At 42.0% G+C, this 19,786-nt stretch overlaps 1 protein-coding gene across 4 annotated transcripts in view; it reads left to right on the top strand.

The window, feature by feature from the left end:
- Positions 1-4,113: 4,113 nt before the first annotated feature.
- CHL1 (cell adhesion molecule L1 like) overlaps positions 4,114-19,786 on the top strand; it is a 244,933-nt gene continuing 229,260 nt past the window's right edge. For 2 of the 4 annotated variants that reach the window (XM_029593449.1, XM_029593476.1), the window contains exon 1: positions 16,653-16,840. In XM_029593449.1, the coding sequence (XP_029449309.1) occupies positions 16,824-16,840 (17 nt within the window). In that variant the 5' untranslated portion in view covers positions 16,653-16,823. Of the gene's footprint in view, positions 4,176-16,652; positions 16,841-19,786 lie in introns of those variants that run through there. The other 2 variants (XM_029593458.1, XM_029593467.1) reach the window with 2 other exon arrangements.

Here is a 19,786-nt window from a genome sequence, read left to right on the forward strand (position 1 = left end):
TAAACTTCACCTCGTTTATCTCAAGGCACCACCTCACACCAAATACAACAAAAGTAAACCACACTGTTAGTCAGATAAAAGATAATAAGTCACCCAAATTTATTAATAAAGCTTCCTGACAAAATATATTTCACAGTAGCAGACAAGATATATCATCGCACATCATTTTGTCAAATTCAGTGACCCCAGTCTGACTTAAAACTGTCACAGTCCAACAACAATTCTCCATACTATAATCTCGGCAACCCTCTTTCTAAATTAAACCTATCCCTGAAAATATAAGGTAGATTTTGGTGGCCTGTTACCTTAAACTCCTTGTAATCACCTTTTAAATGTGTGATCAAATCTATTTTAAAATAAAAAAAACCATTTACAAATCCCACCCTTCATGGAAATTTCTCACCCATAAGCTGGAACTGGAAATTGCCAGTGGCCATTTATCTCTTCCCAGATGTCTTCAGATTCTCTCATGCAGGTCTTTCACTCTGCTTCTGATGATGATGAGGCCGCTATGGATGCTACAACAGTTATGTGTGTATGTTGCTGTTAGTCTTTTCACTAGTGTTATGAATCTCTCTTATTTGTTACTGCAGTTATGCACAGCTGTGTATGTGTAAGTGAACTAGTTAGTAAGTAAAAATTTCTTCAAGCGTGGGTTCTTTCAAAAATGAGTTTTTTCAAGACCTGTCTCCTAGTTGCTTATACTTTTCAAAATCAATCAACGTAAATCTTGCCGTGACACTGTTCATGCAAGATGCTGACATTTTTCCAATTCAACATAGTTTGCTTCCGATGACTGGGATTTGACATAGTTCATTTTCTAAAGTCTCACATTCAGACCAATAAGTTTTTTGCAGTCTTTGCAATTTCAAATGTCCATTTTTTATGAGTTGATGCCCACTGACGTATACTTCTTACAGTTTCACAATCCTTGGATAATTAACAGTTAAGCGTATGATTGCTATCTAATCAACCATCTGTCTTAAGAAAACCAGTCTTTCCTTTCTTCCTTATTGTACAGATCAGAAAAGTAGCAGGAAACTTAAGATAACGACAATAAAAGTGAAAGGTCAGCTGGACAGAGGAAACCAGGACTTTTGCTAGAAGAGGGCAGATTTCAAATAAAGAAATGGGAAAAACAAGATTAGATCAACCTAAAAAAAAAATTTAACTACTAATGTCCACATAAGTGCAAAAAAGCGGAATATAAATATAAATAAATAAATAAAAATGTAAAATTAGGCCAAAAGGAAATATATATATACTGGCATTTAACTATACTAACTTACATAGAGTAACTACCAAAATTAGGCCTAGATTGATCAAATTGTGATGTCTTTTTGCAGGAGGTGTCCTACTATCATGGGGAAGTATTGCCACTCTCTATCTAGCTGCTATCAAGCTAGGTCAAGAGTACATTATACAAATCTCATCTTTGTGTACCTTTCCTCACTCAAAATCACATCAAATCTTTACTGTTGTGTATTGTGCAATTCGTACCTCTGACTGGGCATGAAAAACTGCCCCCCAAAACCTACGCCACCACCAAAACCTCACCTTGAGTTACTAGTTGCCCCTCCTACAGTGGTATAAATAGTTTACTTATATGAAAGCTTTGTAAAGAGTCTCTCTCTCTCTCTTCAATATTTTTGCTATATTTATAGTCTGATTTTTAAAGCTTACCTAGAGGTCTTCCCAAAATTTGGCAGGATTGTTAGTTCCATATAGACCAGTGAGTGTTTTCTGGTCTACTCACCAGGAACTACTTAGACTTGATATACATCATTTTCATATCAGGCCACATTTTTATGGAATACTATCCCCTTGGACATACATAATGAATTAAACTATGGGAAGTTTAGAAAACAAGACCTGGTTTTTTTTAACAAGTTTTAGGGAGGTTATCTCAAAATTGAATTAATTGTTTAGGCATGCTGCTATAATTGCTTATTTTTTGCACCAATTTATGTTGATTGGGTGGAGTTTGGGTTGTAAGGGTGCTGTGACGGGGTGGAGATGGCAGTGCCAGTTATAACCTCTTTTATATATGATTGTGTTTTATTTTATTTATCATAATCTGCTCAGATGCTTCTGATGTTTGGGCGGTATATCATATGCTATTAAACTAAAGTTGTAACATGCTTTTAGCTCTGCTAATTGGGAAAGTGTGTAATAAATAGATGATGATTCAATTTATATTCTGCAATACATCCAAAAATAAATTTGTGCTCAAAGCAATTTTTAGCTAAAGTTACAGGGAGAGTAATTTTCCAAGGCATTTACATAGATAAAATAGCAACTGTAATAAAAGTGCCTGCCCAATAAGCCAGTAAATTTGCATACATATTTCCTGTAAGTGTGTACATTAATAACCTGGACTCAGCAGAGGCATTTCTGAGGCTGAGACATGGAAGTATTTTGACTTAAATGCATACTTTTCAGTTTTCAAAAATATGTGTGCAAAGTTTCTAAACACAAATTAACAGGTGTAATTGTGTGCAGGTCGTTTTTGTGAAATAATTTAGAAAGCGAATATATGCACATAAATTTGCTTTGCTATTTGGTGAATATTTTGTGCATATTTGCTGACATCCTTATGTGTAAAGTCACAATATTAAAGCCGGATTTTCAAAACCTCGCACACGCGTCCATGGGTACGCGGTTCCCGGCACGCATACATGGACGAACATGCGCGCGTCAGCACATGCATGTTATAAAATACGTTTCCTGCGCATATAAGCAGGCTGGATTTTAATATCCATGAGCTCATGTATGGGCGAGTGGTCTCCTCCACGCACGGGGGCGGGGGGGGATTTTAAAAGGCAACGCGCGGCGACGCGAGTAGAGCTTCCCCAGTTCCCTCCCAATACACTCCAATTACGGAGCAGACTGGGAGGGAGCTTCCCTGTGCCCCAACCAAACCTTTCTACTATTTGCCCTCTCCTTCCTGACCCCTTACACTTTTTTTTGTTACTGCTCTTCCAGAGCAGAGGTCACCTCTGCGCACTGGCCTGCTGCCGGCATACACATCCCTGTGATAGAGGCTAATGGCACTGTCCCGGACCACCACGCCGTCCTGTCCCTCCCCGCCCAGACCACGCCCCCCCTTGGCCCGCCACTTTTGCAGGTCCCGGCACTTCTGCACATAACAAGGATTACGTGTGTGACTGGGCCCCTTCTAAAATGCGTGCGGCACAAGCCAGGCCTGGCCGCACGTGTGACCCCCGTTTTTTACGTGCGCAATCCAATTAAAATCGGGCCTTTACTTCCAAGGGAGGTAATTTTCAAAGGGTTTCGCATAGGTTGTATGCATATAATTAGGACAAATGCACAACATAAATAGCATGTATGCAAATACATCTTCTTTTATAACTCTGAGATAACATACGCACTTGCAGTATCGTGAGTACATGTTAACAGGAATTAAAAGAAATGGTTTAAGGACATTCCAGGATGGGGGTTCAGAAATATATTCACAAGTTATCTTCTTAGAAGTGTTGGGGTAGATTTTAAAAAAAGGACGTGAGATTTTATAACCTGTGCGCCAGTGCGCCATTGTTATAAAATCGCGGGCGGCGCGTGCAAGGGGACGCAGACTAAAGCAAAAATCGCACGGAGACACATCATCGGTCTTCCCCAGTTCTCTCCCGGTCCGCTCCAATTAACTGGTTATGTTTAACCTGCTAATTTCTGAATTTAGTCTTTTGAAATTGTATTTATTTATTTATTTGAAAGATTTTTTTTTTATCTGCCTTTCCAGAGTTCAAGGTGGGGTACAGTAACAGCATCCTTAGTTATACAACTAAAAACAGCAACAAAACATACATAAATCTGCATTTTCCTGCCTCTATGGAAAAAAATTTGACCCAATAAGAATGCTGACTTACCTTGATCAATTCCTCTTATATCGGTTAATCCCACGAATCTGAATCGCTTCACACTGATCAGATTAGCCTATGTCTTTTTCAGTATTTGCATGGTAAAATATACTGCACAATATGTTGGTCCTCTTAAATATAATTTACAGCTTTGAAAGTTGCTTGCCTGGGGAAAGAAGGAGCTTGCAGAACCAGGTACGTCAGAAGGGAGCGTCAGATTTAATGAGATCGGTAATTTCACTGCTGGTGTCAGTCTAAAGGAAGAGAGCTAAACCCTGCTGTTCAGATCTGATTAAGGTAAGCTAAAATTCCCATTTAATAAGATTCACGGAATGTAAAATATATCATTATTTGTCCTCTGGATAGGGTCTGATATGTGGGTATAATGTACAAACTGCTTGTAACCCTGAAAGAAGGAGTACAGTTAGTGACTCGAGGCTAAGGTGGCTAAACTGGAGAAGCTAAAGCGATGGTGACATTTATAAATAAAGCTTTCTGAGATATGATAGAGCAGCCTCACCTCTGCTCCATAAGAATGTGCAATTGTTTAAAATAAGAAAAACATCAACAACATTTGTTGCTTCATTTCATGTTTTTTTCTAATCTGAAATGACAGGAAAAAAAAATCGTTTTGGTTTTGTATTTCTGCAAATGATAAACGGTATAGTGCACACTAAATGGGTTTAGTAAGCACTAAAATGATTTAGCACACAGTAAAACACAAAATAAATGAAAACAAACAACAACAATGGAACAAAAAAAGAACAAAATAAACTTTTTCCTATGCACATCCCTATTGATGTAAAGCTTCCTGCGCTGAAAAGGAAAATGTCAGGAAAAGAGAACATCAGGTTGAGGATTAGGGAAATGGTCTTGCATATGGGCTCAATTGGTTAGAGGGATCTTTGGTCTGTCCCATTTTGGCCATTTTTCTCTCAACTAGCATGCCGAGGGTTATCTATCTGTAGGGGAGAAACAGCCTTCTTGTGAGGAGCAAGCAATGGAATTTTCTTCTGCAAGAAGAATCAATTCACTCACAGATTTTGAAGTTCCCAAGATGTGTCTTTACTTTTAAAAACCTAGTACGCGGATCGCAAGCTTCAGACAGCATAACATCAAAATAAATTCCAAGCTGGGTCAGACCAATGGTCAGTTGAGCCCAGTATTCAGTCTCTGCCAATGGAGGGTCTGGGTCGCCTGGAAATGCTCACCAAATTCCAGTAGGAAAGTCTGTTTCATGTTGCTTTTTGCAGAAGTAATGTTCAAAAGGGTTCTAAAAGTAGCAGGATTGCGTAGGCATATACTTTCAGTTTCATGTGAACATTTTACTGAGAAAAAAAGGCAATCTTTGGGGCATTCTGCAGTGGGATTCAGAAGTAAGTGCATTAGTTGCTTTTTTTTTTTTTTTTACTTTATTTTTATTGTAATTTAAACAATAATTCAAATATATACATATTTTACAGAAAATCTGAGGTTATACAAACTTAGTAAATGCTCAAAATATGTAAGACAAAACAGACTAAGTTGTAACACACTCACGAAAAAACCTCAAATAATGGTGAAAAAGAAAAAGGTCTTAAAGCAAAAAAAAAAAAATACCTAAGAAAATATACACAAGACAAGCGCACCCTGAGCATATACTGCCTTCTCATATAGAGCCAAAGTAGTTGCTATATTTAAGAGATATACATAGGACAGTAACTTTCAAACTGGCGTGTGGGTGCACATTTGCATGCATACGTCGGCCCGCGTCCAGGGACGTGGCCATTTTATAACATACGCGTGTATATGTGCTTATTATAACATAGTCTTGACGCGCACACATGTGCACCGATTTTTAAGTGGGCTCATGAATGTGCATACAAATCTTGCTTCCACCGCACAAATTGGGAGATTTTAAAAGGGGCTTGGGCCAACACCATTCCCAGGTTTACCAGTTCATCCCTAGTTTGTCCAGTTAACAGAGAAGTCCCCCAAAATCCTCTAGTTAATAGCTTTCACTCCCCCCAGTTAGCCCTGACTCTTAAAGCCCACAGATCTGCGTAGTTTTCTTTAGTTTTTTAATTTCCATGTCATTTATAGCAGAAGAAAAGTTATGTGGCAGGGGACCTCAGCACACCTCAGGGCATGTGAGTATTTATGTGCACGTCTCTGGTTCATGCCCCAAAATGCCCATGCCCTGCACAGACCACTCCCAGGCTCCACCCTTTTTTGAAATCCCCCTAATTAATGTGTGCACCAGGCTTTTAAAATTCACCTCACAGTATATAACTTACCAAACTTGTTTGTACACTTTTTTTCACCCACTAATTGACTAATGCAAGTGAAATAGGGCTTGTTTGTCTGTGCAGTTTCTGGGTGGGAGGTCTGGGAGAACTGATTGGAATTCAGGGTGAAATGTTAGAGGTTCTAGGGGAACTGGAAGCGGAGCGGGTGAACTAGTGAAGGTATCTTCAAACTGATTATTACAAGTACTCATGCATACTTTATAAAACGCCCGCCTCTGCTTAATCATGCAGTGTCACTATTTTGCTTGTAAAATAGACAAGTATATTTTTATACAATGGGTAAATGAAGTATATGTTTTATTGCATTGGAAATATATGCACAATGGGGGTAGATTTTATAACGTGCATGCACTTCCTGGTGCGCACACATGGACACGCAATTTTATAACATGTGCACGCCGGCGCGCATGTTATAAAATTGGGTGGCCGCGTGCATATGTGCGCCAGATTTTACAATCCACCCATGCATGTGCGGGTGGCATGCACAAGAGGGGAACCTTCGCAATTTCCACGCGGCACCGCATTTGGGCCTTCCCCAGTTCGCTCCAATTAGGGAGCGGACTGGGAGGGAACTTCCCTACTCCCCCCTACCTAAACTCCCTCCCTCTTCCTCTCTCCTCCCCACCCCCAAACCCTACCTATCTATCCTAGTGTTTTTTTGTTTTCATACTTACCTCAGGGCCTGACCTGAACTAAGTTGTGCGCATTGGCTGGCTGCCAGCATGCGAGTCTTCAGGACAGCATTCAATGGTGCTGTCCCGGCCCACCCCCCGCCCTGCCTCTCGCCACCCAGAACACGCCCCGGCCCACCCCTTCGAGGAGTCCCAGCACTTGTGCGCGTACCAGGGTTTATGCGCGTGGCTGAGCCCCTTCGAAAATTCGCTCGGCGCACGCAAGGCCCGGCCAAGCGCGTAAACCTCAGATCTTACACGCACAGGCCTTCTAAAATCCGTGCGACACTAAAAAACATATGCATACTTCTGGAGAAGAAATAAACTGTGTAGCTCCCACCACACGGTTTATAAAATACTAGCAATAAGCTGTATCACAGATTGGTTCGAAAGCTGGGCTCTGTAAGCATTAGGAGGGGGAGAAATGAAAGCCTATCTAGCTAACAATTATTTATGGATCTGTCCTCCATATCTTTTTTTAAACTCTGTTATACTATCAATGTTAACCACATTTTCTGGTAATAAATTCCATAGCTTAATTATGCACTATCTGAAAAAAGTATTTTCTTAAATTTGTTTCAAATATGCTATTTATTCAGGGCACTGCCCTAGATTTAGCACTATTTGATAGTGTGAATAACTGTTCCATACCGAACAGAACTTTGAAAAACCTCTATCATTACCCCTCTAACTCGTCTCGTCTCCAAGCTAAAGAGCCCTATCCTGTTTAGACTTTCTTCATAAGGGAGTTGATCCATCCCCATAATCATTTTTCTTGCCCTTCGCCACAATTTTTCCAGGTCTGCTATATCTTTATTGAGGTGCAGTGACCAGAATTTCACACAATATTTATGATGTAGCAACACCACGGATTGATAAAGGCCTTATTATATTCCCAGTTTTATTGTCCATTCTTTTCAGAATAGTTCCCATTAGCTTTTTTGACTGATGCCACATACTGAGCTGAGGAGTCCAGCGTATTATCCACAATGACCCTAAGGCACTTTTCCTGGGTAATAACTCTAATATGGAGCCAAGTATTGTATTGTACATATCTAACCCGACCATCCTCTTGGTTACCAGTAAGCCCCGGGAAATGCCAGATAGAACAGGTTAGTGTATGGGGGAGGGGAAGATGCATTCGGATTCAGCTCCTCCCTTTGAGGGTTCTGGTAATAGTTGTTCCCCCTGAGAGGCTTTATAACAGCTCTCTCTGAGAGTCTGTGGGCAGTCCTTTTATAGTTTTTGGAGCGTTAGGAGGCAGTGAGGAGCTTCACCTTTTTTTTATGTCTCAGGCCCAGTCAGAGGAAGCAGGCTAACCCAGCCTGTGGATCCTGAACCAGGGTCAGGAGGGTTTCTCCTTCCAGTCTACTCACTAGCTGGTTGGGACTTTGAGATTTTCGTGACAGGAGCCTTGCTGGACACCTGGGCCTTTCCAGGATTCAGGGAATGAGGATCCCTGAGTTTGGAGAAGCCCAGGGATAAGGAAAACTTGCTGATCTGAGGTGGTGACCTGCTGCAAGTAGTAACTCCGATGTTATTTTCGGTTAAGGGAAAAGGACATTAAGTTGAGACATCCAGAAGGAAGATTATTTTGGCTGCTCCTTCCTTCCTGCATTGGAGCAGGGTAAGATAGCTGCATCCTTTCCATCAAGGGTCCAGAGGAGAGACTGGGTCTGTGATATATCTAAGGAATTGGAAGAGCTGCTAGCCATGAGTAAAAGAACTGTAAAGATATTTGAGGACACCCATCTGGAGTCATCACCCCCGGGGACAGGATTTTTGGCCAACTTGGAAGGGGTTTTCCTGACCAGCTTAAGGGTTACCCTGACAACGAGGACCTCCATTTAACCCAACCCAAGAGGGTAGACGGATCCCTTGCCTGTTTGAAAGATTCCTGCACAGATAGAGATAAAGACTATAACCAAGGAGAGAAAAGACTGTGGTGCTGGAAACATACTTATTGTGTCATTTGCAACTATTTTGTCAGTAAAAACTTTAATTTTGGACCCCAACCCAGTGCATCCAGTGTATTTATTTGGGCATGCAGCATGAGCAGTAAGGAAAAATCATTCCTCTCCTAGGGACAATCAGAAGGAACTTAACCCCACACTAGGCCCTGAAAGTAAACCTTTGCCCCCATCAAAAAGGATCCACACCCTGGGTAAAGAGGCTCAGAAAAGAGCTAGTCAGGGTTCCTGCCCCAAAGAACTTATAAATTCTTTTATGGTCCCACCGGTGCAGAACATGCATACCGGGGTAGGATTACATATAATTAGGATTATTGTTCCCTAAATGCATCACTTTTCACTTGTCCACATTAAATTTCATCTGCCATTTAAATGCCCGGTTTCCCAGTCTCACAGTGTTCTTCTGCAATTCTTCACAATCAGCTCATGATTTAACTAATAATTTTGTCATCTGTAAATCTGACCGCTCCTTTTTATAGATCATGTATGAATATGTTAAACACTGGTCCCAATACAGATCTCTGCAGCACTCCACTTTTCAGTTTGCTCCATTAGAAAAACTATTTAGACCTACTCTGTTAGTTTCCTATCTCTTAACCAGTTACCAATCCATTTTAGAACATTGTCTCTTATCTCATGACTTTTTTTTTTTTATTTTATCTCATGACTTTTTAAAATTTCCTGAGGAGTCTCTCAGGCCTTCTGAAAATCCAGGTGCACTATAACACGCACTCTTATAAACCTCAAAGAAATCTTGTTTTGGCAAGTCATGACTTCCCTATGTAAAAAGCCATGCTGACTTTTTTCCATTAGACCATGCCTATCTATATGCCCACTAACTCTGTTCTTAACTATATCTTCTACCATTTTGTCTGGCACTGATATCAGGCTTACTGGTCTGTAGTTACCCATATCACCTTGGAGCCCTTTTTAAAAAATGGCACTACAATGGCTACCCTCCAGTCTTCAACCACAGTGGAAGATTTTAATGATATATTACAGATTAACAGAAGCAGATCTGCAATCTCATATTTCTTCTGATTCTGGTGTGAATTCCATAGGTCCTGATGATTTTTTATTTAGCCTGTCAATTTGCTTCAGTACATCCACCAGTTTAACAATGATTTTCTTCCATTTCTCTGACATCACCTTCAAAGAATGGCTCTGATATTTTGTACTTGTGACTTGGATTGGCCACTGTTGGAAACAGGGTACTGGGCTTGACCCTTGTTCTGACCCAGTATGGCATATCTTATATTTTTATGTTCTTATCTCCCCAACTTCCTCTTCAATAAAGACTAAATCATAGACTTCATTTACTTTTTTTTTTTTTTTGCAATGGCTTTGACATCTGTGAGTGCCCCTTTTACTCCCTAGCCAGTGCTTATGCTCTTTCCTATTCTCATATTATCTTAGCTCACTGTAACTATTCTTGTTTACTTGATTCATTATTGAAGATTTGATGTAACTTATTTTGAACTTTTTTTTGATTGGAAAAGCATGTCATAAATAAACAATAATGATAATTTTATAAAAGATATCTTTTTAGCTTTAATAGGATCTTTCACAGCACCATTTAACTATGATGGCAGTTGTTTGGTCTTCCTTTAACCTTTTTTAATTCATGGAACACATTTTATTTGGGCTTCCAAGATGATATTTTTAAACAAGATCCATGCTTCCTATAAATTTTTAACCCTTTTAAATGTGCTTTTTAGTTTCTTCCTAGCTAATTTTCTCATTTTATCAAAGTCTCCATTTTTGAAGTTGAATATTACTACAGTAGTTGAACTTAATATTTTTCCTACCAAAATTCTATCAATTTGACTGCATTGTGATCACTATTGCCAAGCAGCCCCACCTGCATTACCTCTTGCACAAGGTACTGCAATCCACTGAGAAATAAGTCTAAAGTAGTTCCCCCCTGACAGTTCCAAAACTCCATGAAGCAGTCTTTATGGAATCTAAAACTTTTACCTCCCTTGCATGCCCTGATGAGACATTCACTTAATCAATGTTAGGGTATTTGAAATCCCCCATTGTTTATGTTGCCAAAATTAAGTCTTAAGCTAAGGACCTCTACTGGAGATGTAAGGAGATGTAGGGAGTTTTCTAAACACATAGGGCCGGAATTTCAAAAGGTTACGCGCATAAATCCAGAGGATTTACGTGCATAATCGGTCATATGCGTGCCGGCAAAGTCCATCCATTCAGAAACAGGACACCCTCACTCATAAAGCAGGAGGCAGCTCTACAAGCATTCTTCACCATTGTCACAAGATGCTGCGCATGCATGTTAATGGCATCTCTAGACAGAAGGGCATTCTAAGTAACAAAGAAACCCCTGGCTAGTTTTAACCAGCTAGTAAAACTACCACTAAAATTATTTGAGACCATCAATTAATGAAAATTCTTCTATATGGGAGTGAAGTCTGAGGTCTATGCAGGATAGGACAGAATCCCAATATAAAATCTGCACCTTAAATTCTAAAACACCCTGAGTTCACTGAAACTCCCCCAGCACGAGTGCAGAGTTGAACAGGGACATTTCCCCTTACCATTCACCATTGTCTCAACCAAGCACTGAGACTCTGCAGCTCTGTGTGCCTCTGGGGTGCTGTATGGGGAATTAGGAGCATTTCTGAGAATGCTGCCCTGGAGGTTCTGAATTTGAGTCTCCTACCTAACCGCCTAAATTTGGCTTCCAGAACCTCCTGCCTGCACTTTCCTATGTCATCAGTCTCATGAGAGCAGACTCCTCTCCAACACTCTTGAAAATTCTTCCATGTGACATATAAGGTCCATTACTTTTGCACAATGAATATGCATGAGATGCATTTGCATATACTGAGTCTCTATGGTAAGCAAATGTATCTCATGCATATTCATTGTGGATATCCTGAAAGCCCAACTGGCTGTGGGGTCCCCAGGACAGGTTAGGGAAGCCCTGTTCTAAGGTAAATTCCTGAGCTGTTTATGTTTTCTTAAGTTTAGAAGTAAACTCACTATAGACGGTAAGGACAAACTGCAGGTTTTTCCCATCTCTCTGACCACCTTTGATTTATCCAGCGAACCATTTAACTGGATGAAAGCCGGAGAAATTTGAAGCATTCTGGTGGCACTCCGGGGTAGAGATAATTAGCCAGATAACTTATCCAGCTAAGTTCTGTCATGCCGGAGAACAGTCCCAAAGTTAGTTGGACAAGTTTATCCTGCTAATTAGGAGGACTTTATCTTCAGAGGAGCACCTAATGGGCAGAACTTTGCTGAATATCCGTGACAAATAATCTGGCTGATGTTAGCTGAATAAACTGACTACTCACTGTGCCACTGAATACTGACCTCACATATTTGATTAATTTCAGAACTGCTCTTCGGGGACCTCCCAGAATGCAGGGGCTCACTGCTGCTCCCAGGGCCACTTCTACTCCCTGACTTCTGTATCTCTCCACTCTCTCTCTTTCTTCACAGTTCACTGCAAAGCCCCAGGTGCCAAAGTCCATTCCAGTAGGGATGAGGATAAAGCTTCAGGGGCCCTAGGCTCATGAGGGTGGGAATCCTCACAAATTCTCTGTGTCTTTGAGCTCTTGTTCTCCACCATACTCACGCTTGAGATGTCCTTGCTTGAGGGCACTTCTGACACTGAATGAAAGATGCTGGACACTGTGGTGGGGTGTGTTAACAAAAATTTACTGTAAACAAAATTACTCAAAGTCTAATTCACAACAAACATTCTCCAAATAATCTTCCTACAAAAAAAAATAAACAGTCCTCTTTCTCAGGTTGGTAAGCTGGGTCAGTGTCCCTTTGGATGGCAGGCACTCGGCAAACCAAAACCCTCTGGATATTAGAAAGTGAGCTCCTTGTAGGGCAAGGATTTCCTTAACTCTATTCCTGATGTTACTGGTGGACCTCTAGAGGTAGAAGTCCCAAAAATGTTCAAAGTCCAAAAAACTCTCCTACTTATTGCTAGGCAGGAACTGGTGGCAAAAAATTCCTCCCAAAACAACTGGAACAAAACTTTGCAAAAATACTGTTCTCTTCTTCTCTGGTATTCGTTGTCAGGTTATTGCTGTCCTTTCTTTAGTTGGGTGGAGGGAGTCATAGCATCTTCAACTTCTCCTCTGCACTGTTCAGACTTTCCTTCCAGACTATGAGGTACTGGACAATAGAAAAATAACCTCTTCCCGGGATCCAGGATGGGTGCCCAACGTGGGAAAATACCACAACTCTCTTTGATTCTTCATATTCCACAAAGAAAAGCCACTTTCCTCTGGTATCAGACAGAGAGCCCAACTATGAGGAGAACCTCAAAAAAACTCTCCTGCTACTCAAAATGTCCCGCTCAGAAACCACAACAAACCTCATGCACATCCTGCTTTTATAGTGCACTGCTGACCAATCCAGACAAAACTCTGCAGAGGTGCCTGCAGGGATGGTCTGCAAACTACAAAAATCCTAGCCTATGGAAGGAGCTAGGGACCAACTAGATAGTGGAGACCTAGGGATTGCTACATTGAGTTTACTAGTCAGGATTTTCTGTGTCTTTCTAGAAATGAATTTCTTCTCAATTCTTATATCATTAGAGGCAATTATCAAAACAGCCACTAGTAAGAACACAAAAACATAAAACCAAATATTTGCCATGCTGGGTCAGATCAAATCCCCCTCGAGCCCAGCATACTGTCTCCAACAGTTGCCAGCCCCAGTCACTAGGAAGTACTGGGCAGATCTCATAGAGCAGATCTGTTTCTTGTTGCTCACTCCCAGTGTTAAGTGATGGTTTTCCCAAGTTTGCCTGTCTAATAATTGTTGGGGGTGTGTGTGTTGTTCTTTTGACACAACATTGAAACATCAGTGACATAAGCTGTTTCACGTTGTGGTGTTTGTATCTGAAATAAAACAGAACTGGTAACAAAATTTAATTTGTCATTTCATTCCCCACTGAAACACATGAAGGAAGCACCGCATGGCGGGATTTTTTTTTTTTTACTGTGGTCCTGCTCCTTTCTCTCATTCTCACTCAGTGCCTTGGGGTGTTGATGCCATGGCTCCTGCTGTCTGCCTGACCCTCTCTTAGTTCCCCTGTGGTGGTATTGCCGCCTGTTCTTGCTGTCTCGCCTAGAGATGTGAATCGTGTCCTCGATCGTCTTAACGATCGATTTCGGCTGGGAGGGGGAGGGAATCGTATTGTTGCCGTTTGGGTGTGTAAACTATCGTGAAAATCGTTAAAATCGTGAGCCGACACACTAAAACCCCCTAAAACCCACCCCCGACCCTTTAAATTAAATCCCCCACCCTCCCGAACCCCCCCCCCCCAAATGTTTTAAATTACCTGGGGATCCAGCGGTGGTCCAGAATGGCAGCGGTCCGGAACGGCCCCCTCAATTGAATCCTGTTGTCTTCAGCCGGCGCCATTTTGCAAAATGGCCGCCGCAAAATGGCGACGGCCATAGACAAAAACGATTCGACGCAGGAGGTCGTTCCGGACCCCCGCTGGACTTTTGGCAAGTCTTGTGGGGGTCAGGAGGCCCCCCCAAGCTGGCCAAAAGTTTCTGGGAGTCCAGCGGGGTTCAGGAAGCGATTTCTTGCCGCGAATCGTTTTCCGTACGGAAAATGGCGCCGGCAGGAGATCGACTGCAGGAGGTCATTCAGCGGGGGTTCCGGACCGCCGCTGAACGACCTCCTGCAGTCGATCTCCTGCCGGCGCCATTTTCCGTACGGAAAACGATTCGCGGCAAGAAATCGCTTCCTGAACCCCGCTGGACTCCCAGAAACTTTTGGCCAGCTTGGGGGGGCCTCCTGACCCCACAAGACTTGCCAAAAGTCCAGCGGGGGTCCGGAACGACCTCCTGCGTCGAATCGTTTTTGTCTATGGCCGCCGCCATTTTGCGGCGGCCATTTTGCAAAATGGCGCCGGCTGAAGACAACAGGATTCAATTGAGGGGGCCGTTCCGGACCGCCGCCATTCTGGACCACCGCTGGATCCCCAGGTAATTTAAAGCATTGGGGGGGGGGGTTCGGGAGGGTGGGGGATTTAATTTAAATGGTCGGGGGTGGGTTTTAGGGGGTTTTAGTGTGCCGGTTTTCCTGCCCTCCCCCTTCCCCCGATTTACGATTTTTTAACGATAAATCGGGGGAATTGGTATTGTATCGTGGCCCTAACGATTTTTGACGATTTAAAATATATCGGACGATATTTTAAATCGTCAAAAAACGATTCACATCCCTAGTCTCGCCTGCTCCTCTTCATGCCACTTGGCATTCATGCCACTGATCCTGATGCTCTTATCTTCTCTTGGTGCCGTGGGCTGTTTATGCCACTGCTGCTTCTGCCTTACCATTCTATCAGTGCTTTGGGGAGTTGATGCCACTACTTTTCCCACCTCTCGTTGCCTTGGAGTGTGCCACTCCTTCAGCTGCTGATGCCTGCCTGCTAGTTTCAAAAAAATTGGATGGAAAACCTTAAAAGTCCAAAATTTTAGGCTGCCCTTCCCAATAAAGGCTACAAGGGCACATGCATTGCTTTTCCTGTTGTCCTTTCTGTAAATGACAAATACCACAATTGATACTTTTTTTTTTTTTTTTGTATTCACACCTTTACCACATAAGTTGCACAGTCCATGGGATTTACCCCTTGACTTTGCACCATTTCTCAAAGGGAAAGTATGAGTGGCCATTCGCTTTGAAAATTGCCTATAGAAAATGTGCCTGCACAAATATGTACCTGCTTGTCTGTGGTTACTCTTTCCCTTCAAAACAACATTGCATGGTTTGGCATTTTTGCCTGCCCTAATCTAGCCCCAGCGCAGAGCAGGCTGACCTTTTCTGCAGGTAACACGTATGCTGTTCAGCCCCGTGCATGCTTTTATGCCTAGACAGGGCGGGCAGCGGCCAAACAGTAAATTCCCATTTACCCAAGTAAATGGCTTTAGAAAATTGCACTCATTGTAGGCAATAATTAAACAGCCCACATTAGTGCAAATCCCATAAGTATGCTTTACTCACGGGGTTCACACCAGTAATCATAGGTAAATTACATGGGCAGTTTTGCTTTCATTATTGACCCCACTCCTCCCCCTTGGAAGAATTAGCCACAGATTTGCATCTGCTTTCTCTGTTGGAAACCAATGAATATCACATGTGCGGTGTCAAACGGCACAAAATAGATGAGCTGTTGCTTACCCCGCCTTCTCCCCACCCCTAGGGATGCCTCTGGGTAAGTTTTGCAGCCCCCGTTACCATGGGTTAATTGGAAATGGCTTTGAAAAAAATTGCCTTCCTGATTGCCCGTGACAGCATATTCATCCCTTTCACTATTTCTGTGGACTGCATGCAGACTTCCTGATGTGAAATAGTTTGGCTGCTGTGTTAGTCCACTTGAATGTATAGAAATGAAGGTTAACAAATAAAAACATATAAATAGAGAGAGAGAGAGTAATACCTTTTTATTGGACTAAATACAATATACATTTCTTGAGGTATTAATGTATTTAGACCAATAAAAAGGTTTCACTTTACATAAATATATATTTGCCTTTCATTTCTGTGCATTCCTGTCATGAGTAGGTGACTGGACGAGAGCTAGGTGTGTTCCTTTTCTAAAGCTTTACAAGCTGGCTCTTGCACCTTGACGGTCTCTGCTAATCTTCTCTCTATTACTCACTGGGAGGAGAGTTTGGCACACGGTCCTGCTGTCTTTATACCTGAAAACAATCCACTCAGGCTCTGTGATGAGTGGGCGTGCGCACCTCTGAGCTCTGACGAAGACCCCTCCCACTGCCAGGCTTTGTGCTCAGACAGTAAGTGCGCACCCCTTCCGCCAGGTTCGGCCTTTTCCGATGAGGTTTTTAACATCCTGGTGGCATTACCTTACGGGTGGGGGAGGAGTTTGACTTCTGGTGGAGATGCGCCCTCGGGTTGGCCTGGTGACCGCAGGTTCTGTTGGGCTCACGGTATTGAGATAGGACAGAAGATGCACAGGATGGCTTCACAGAGCGTGGGAACACGTTAGTGATGAGAACTCACAAAAGGTACCTAAATATTTACCTTTAGCTGTTTTAACAAGAAACAATTCTGCTGGAGCTGAAACAATGCTCAGGCTTCACTTTAAAAAGTGCCTGCGCTGTGTGCAGTCTGTATTTCGAAGAACACCACCTGTCAGCTACTGAGTGAGGATTAAGCATTTCTGCTATTCAAATTATGTCACCAGATTCCTGGTTCTTTGTCATCCAAACAATGCAGCACAACAGATATGAAACAATACTGTTTGCTTTCCTTTCTGCTTTAAAGGAGAAAAATGAATGACAGCTCCAAAGGAGGGAGTGGAGGAGCAGCCTAGTGGTAAGAGCACCTGCCTGCCACCTAGAGAAGGAAGGGTTCAAATCTCCCTCATGCTTCTTGGGCGAGCCATTTTCCTCACTATTGCTTCAGGTACAGCCCCCCTAGGTTTTTTACTCTGTGTGGGGGAGGCAGCTTGCAGACCACTCAAACCCTAAAGAATGGTGGAGCCGGGATATAGGGGGTCCACCTTCAGGGGGTGATTTTTTTAGGTCACCCTAAGCCACAGTATCTTACTGCCAGGGAAAATACCATGGGAATCCCTTACATGCAGTACTTAGTACCTCACGTTAGCGAATCCCGTATTATTTTCCCCTCTGGAAATAAATAGACAACACCATAGATTGGAAATACCTACTGTGCCTGAATGTAACCTTTTTTTTTTTTTTTTTTTTTTACCAATTAAAAAGGCATGAAGCTAAATCTAAATACATTTTAGAAAGGCTGTTAGGAACAAACGATATGTCATGCTGGGCCAGCATCCTATTTCATTTTCTTGGCAGATCCCAAAGAGTCATCACAATGTGTTTATTACTTTGCCTACCAACTCACAGGGTTACATTTTCCAAAGCTTAGCTCAAACTTACACGTCACAAGGGGTCAACTGGCAAAGGGATTTCTATGGTAAATAGGTATTTCTCCAAGATCTCAGTGGGACGCATCGGAGGTACTCGGGACGGGCCAGCAGAAGTATGCACAGGGACTTCATTTTGAAATCCTTGTGCCTGCTTCCTCCCACGTACTTTGAAACTGCAAAGAATATGGGGGAATGCTTCTTGGTGGCATTAGCCAGCTGGCAAATTTTTAAAGGGAAATTGTGTGGGGAGTTTCCCTTTAAAAATCTGCTTGTGGCACAGCAGCTACAAACTACCCATGGGGCTGCAAGCTGCTGGCTACATCGACAAAAAAAATTTGCAAAAGCTATTTACCTGGGTAAATGCCAATTTGCTCAGCGTAACTTGGCCATTTGATAATTGCACATGCTCCGAGCATGTAAAACTATGTGCGTCCTCAACTGCTATAGCTTTTCCTGCCTTAATCAGAGGTGTTCTTGGGAACGGGGTTAGGCAATAATGCACATTGGAGTCATTTTCAAAGAGTTATGCGGGGGCTGTGTGCATAAAATTTGCATATACATGCGTAAGTAGCACGTGTGTGTGTGTGTGTATGCTACTTTATAGGCCTTCAGAGTATGCACGTATTTTCAGTGTTGCATGTAAATGCGAACACGGAACGCCCTTCGGTCTAGGGATATTCCGAGGCAGGGCTGAGAAGTGCACATGCAGGTTGCTATTTTGTAAGAGGTATACACTCATACATTACTGAACTTGTCAGAGCCCTTTTACACCTGCTAATTGACTTGTGCAATTGAAATCGCACTTGTCTTGTCTCTGCAGTTGTTGGGTGGAAGGTCTGGGCGAACTGGTGTGGGCTTCAGGGTGAAGTGTTAGAGGATCTAGGTGAACTGGCAAAAACCTGGGTGAACTGGTGGAGGTATCGGCGAACTGCTGATTCCAAATATGTGTTCAAGCATTTTCAGAAGTGCAGTAGGTGCCTACTTTACAAAATATCTGCCTCTGCATTTAATTCTGGGTTATTACGCACAAATTGTTACAATTATTGCATGATTAAAATACAGATGCATATTTATATAAAATTGGTAGAGAAAGTATGTATGTGCCTGCATTACAAATATACATGTATACTGAAACATACATGCATACTGGCAGAAATACACAGTATTTTATAAACCCTGCGGTAAAAGTATAGTGATAGGAGTAAACTACCGTCCACCTGGACAAAATGGTCAGACAGCTGATGAAATGCTAAGAGAAATCAGGGAAGCAAACCAATTTGGCAGTGCAATAATAATGGGAGATTTCAATTACCCCAATATTGACTGGGTAAATGGAACATCAGGACTTGCTAGAGACATAATGTTCCTGGATGTAATAAATGATTGCTTCATGGAGCAATTGGTTCAGGAACCAACAAGAGAGGGAGCTATTTTAGATTTAATTCTAAGTGGAATGCAGGATTTGGTGAGAGAGGTAACGGTGGTGGGGCCACTTGGCAACAGTGATCATAACATGATCAAATTTAAACTAATAACTGGAAGGGGGACAATAAGTAAATCTGCAGCTCTAACTCTAAATTTTAAAAAGGGAAACTTTGATAAAATGAGGAAAATAGAAAAAAACTGAAAGGTGCAGCTGCAAAGGTTAAAAGTGTTCAACAGACTTGGACATTGTTTAAAAATACAATCCTAGAGGAGCAGTCCATATGTATTCCGCGCATTAAGAAAGGTGGAAAGAAGGCACAACGATTACCGTCATGGTTAAAAGGTGAGGTGAATTTTTAGCCAACAAAAATCCTTCAAAAATTGGAAGAAGGATCCATCTGAAGAAAATAGGATAAAACATAAGCATTGTCAGGTTAAGTGTAAAACATTGATAAGACAGGCGAAAGGGAGAATTTGAATTGAAGTTGGCCATAGAGGCAAAAACTCATAATAAAAACTTTTTAAAATATATCCAAAGCAAGAAACCTGACAGGGAGTCGGTTGGACCATTAGATGATCGAGGGGTTAAAGGGACTCTTAGGTAAGATAAGGCCATTGCAGAAAGACTAAATGAATT

Source organism: Rhinatrema bivittatum, chromosome 1 (genome assembly GCF_901001135.1).
Source record: "Rhinatrema bivittatum chromosome 1, aRhiBiv1.1, whole genome shotgun sequence".
Lineage (NCBI taxonomy): Eukaryota > Metazoa > Chordata > Amphibia > Gymnophiona > Rhinatrematidae > Rhinatrema > Rhinatrema bivittatum.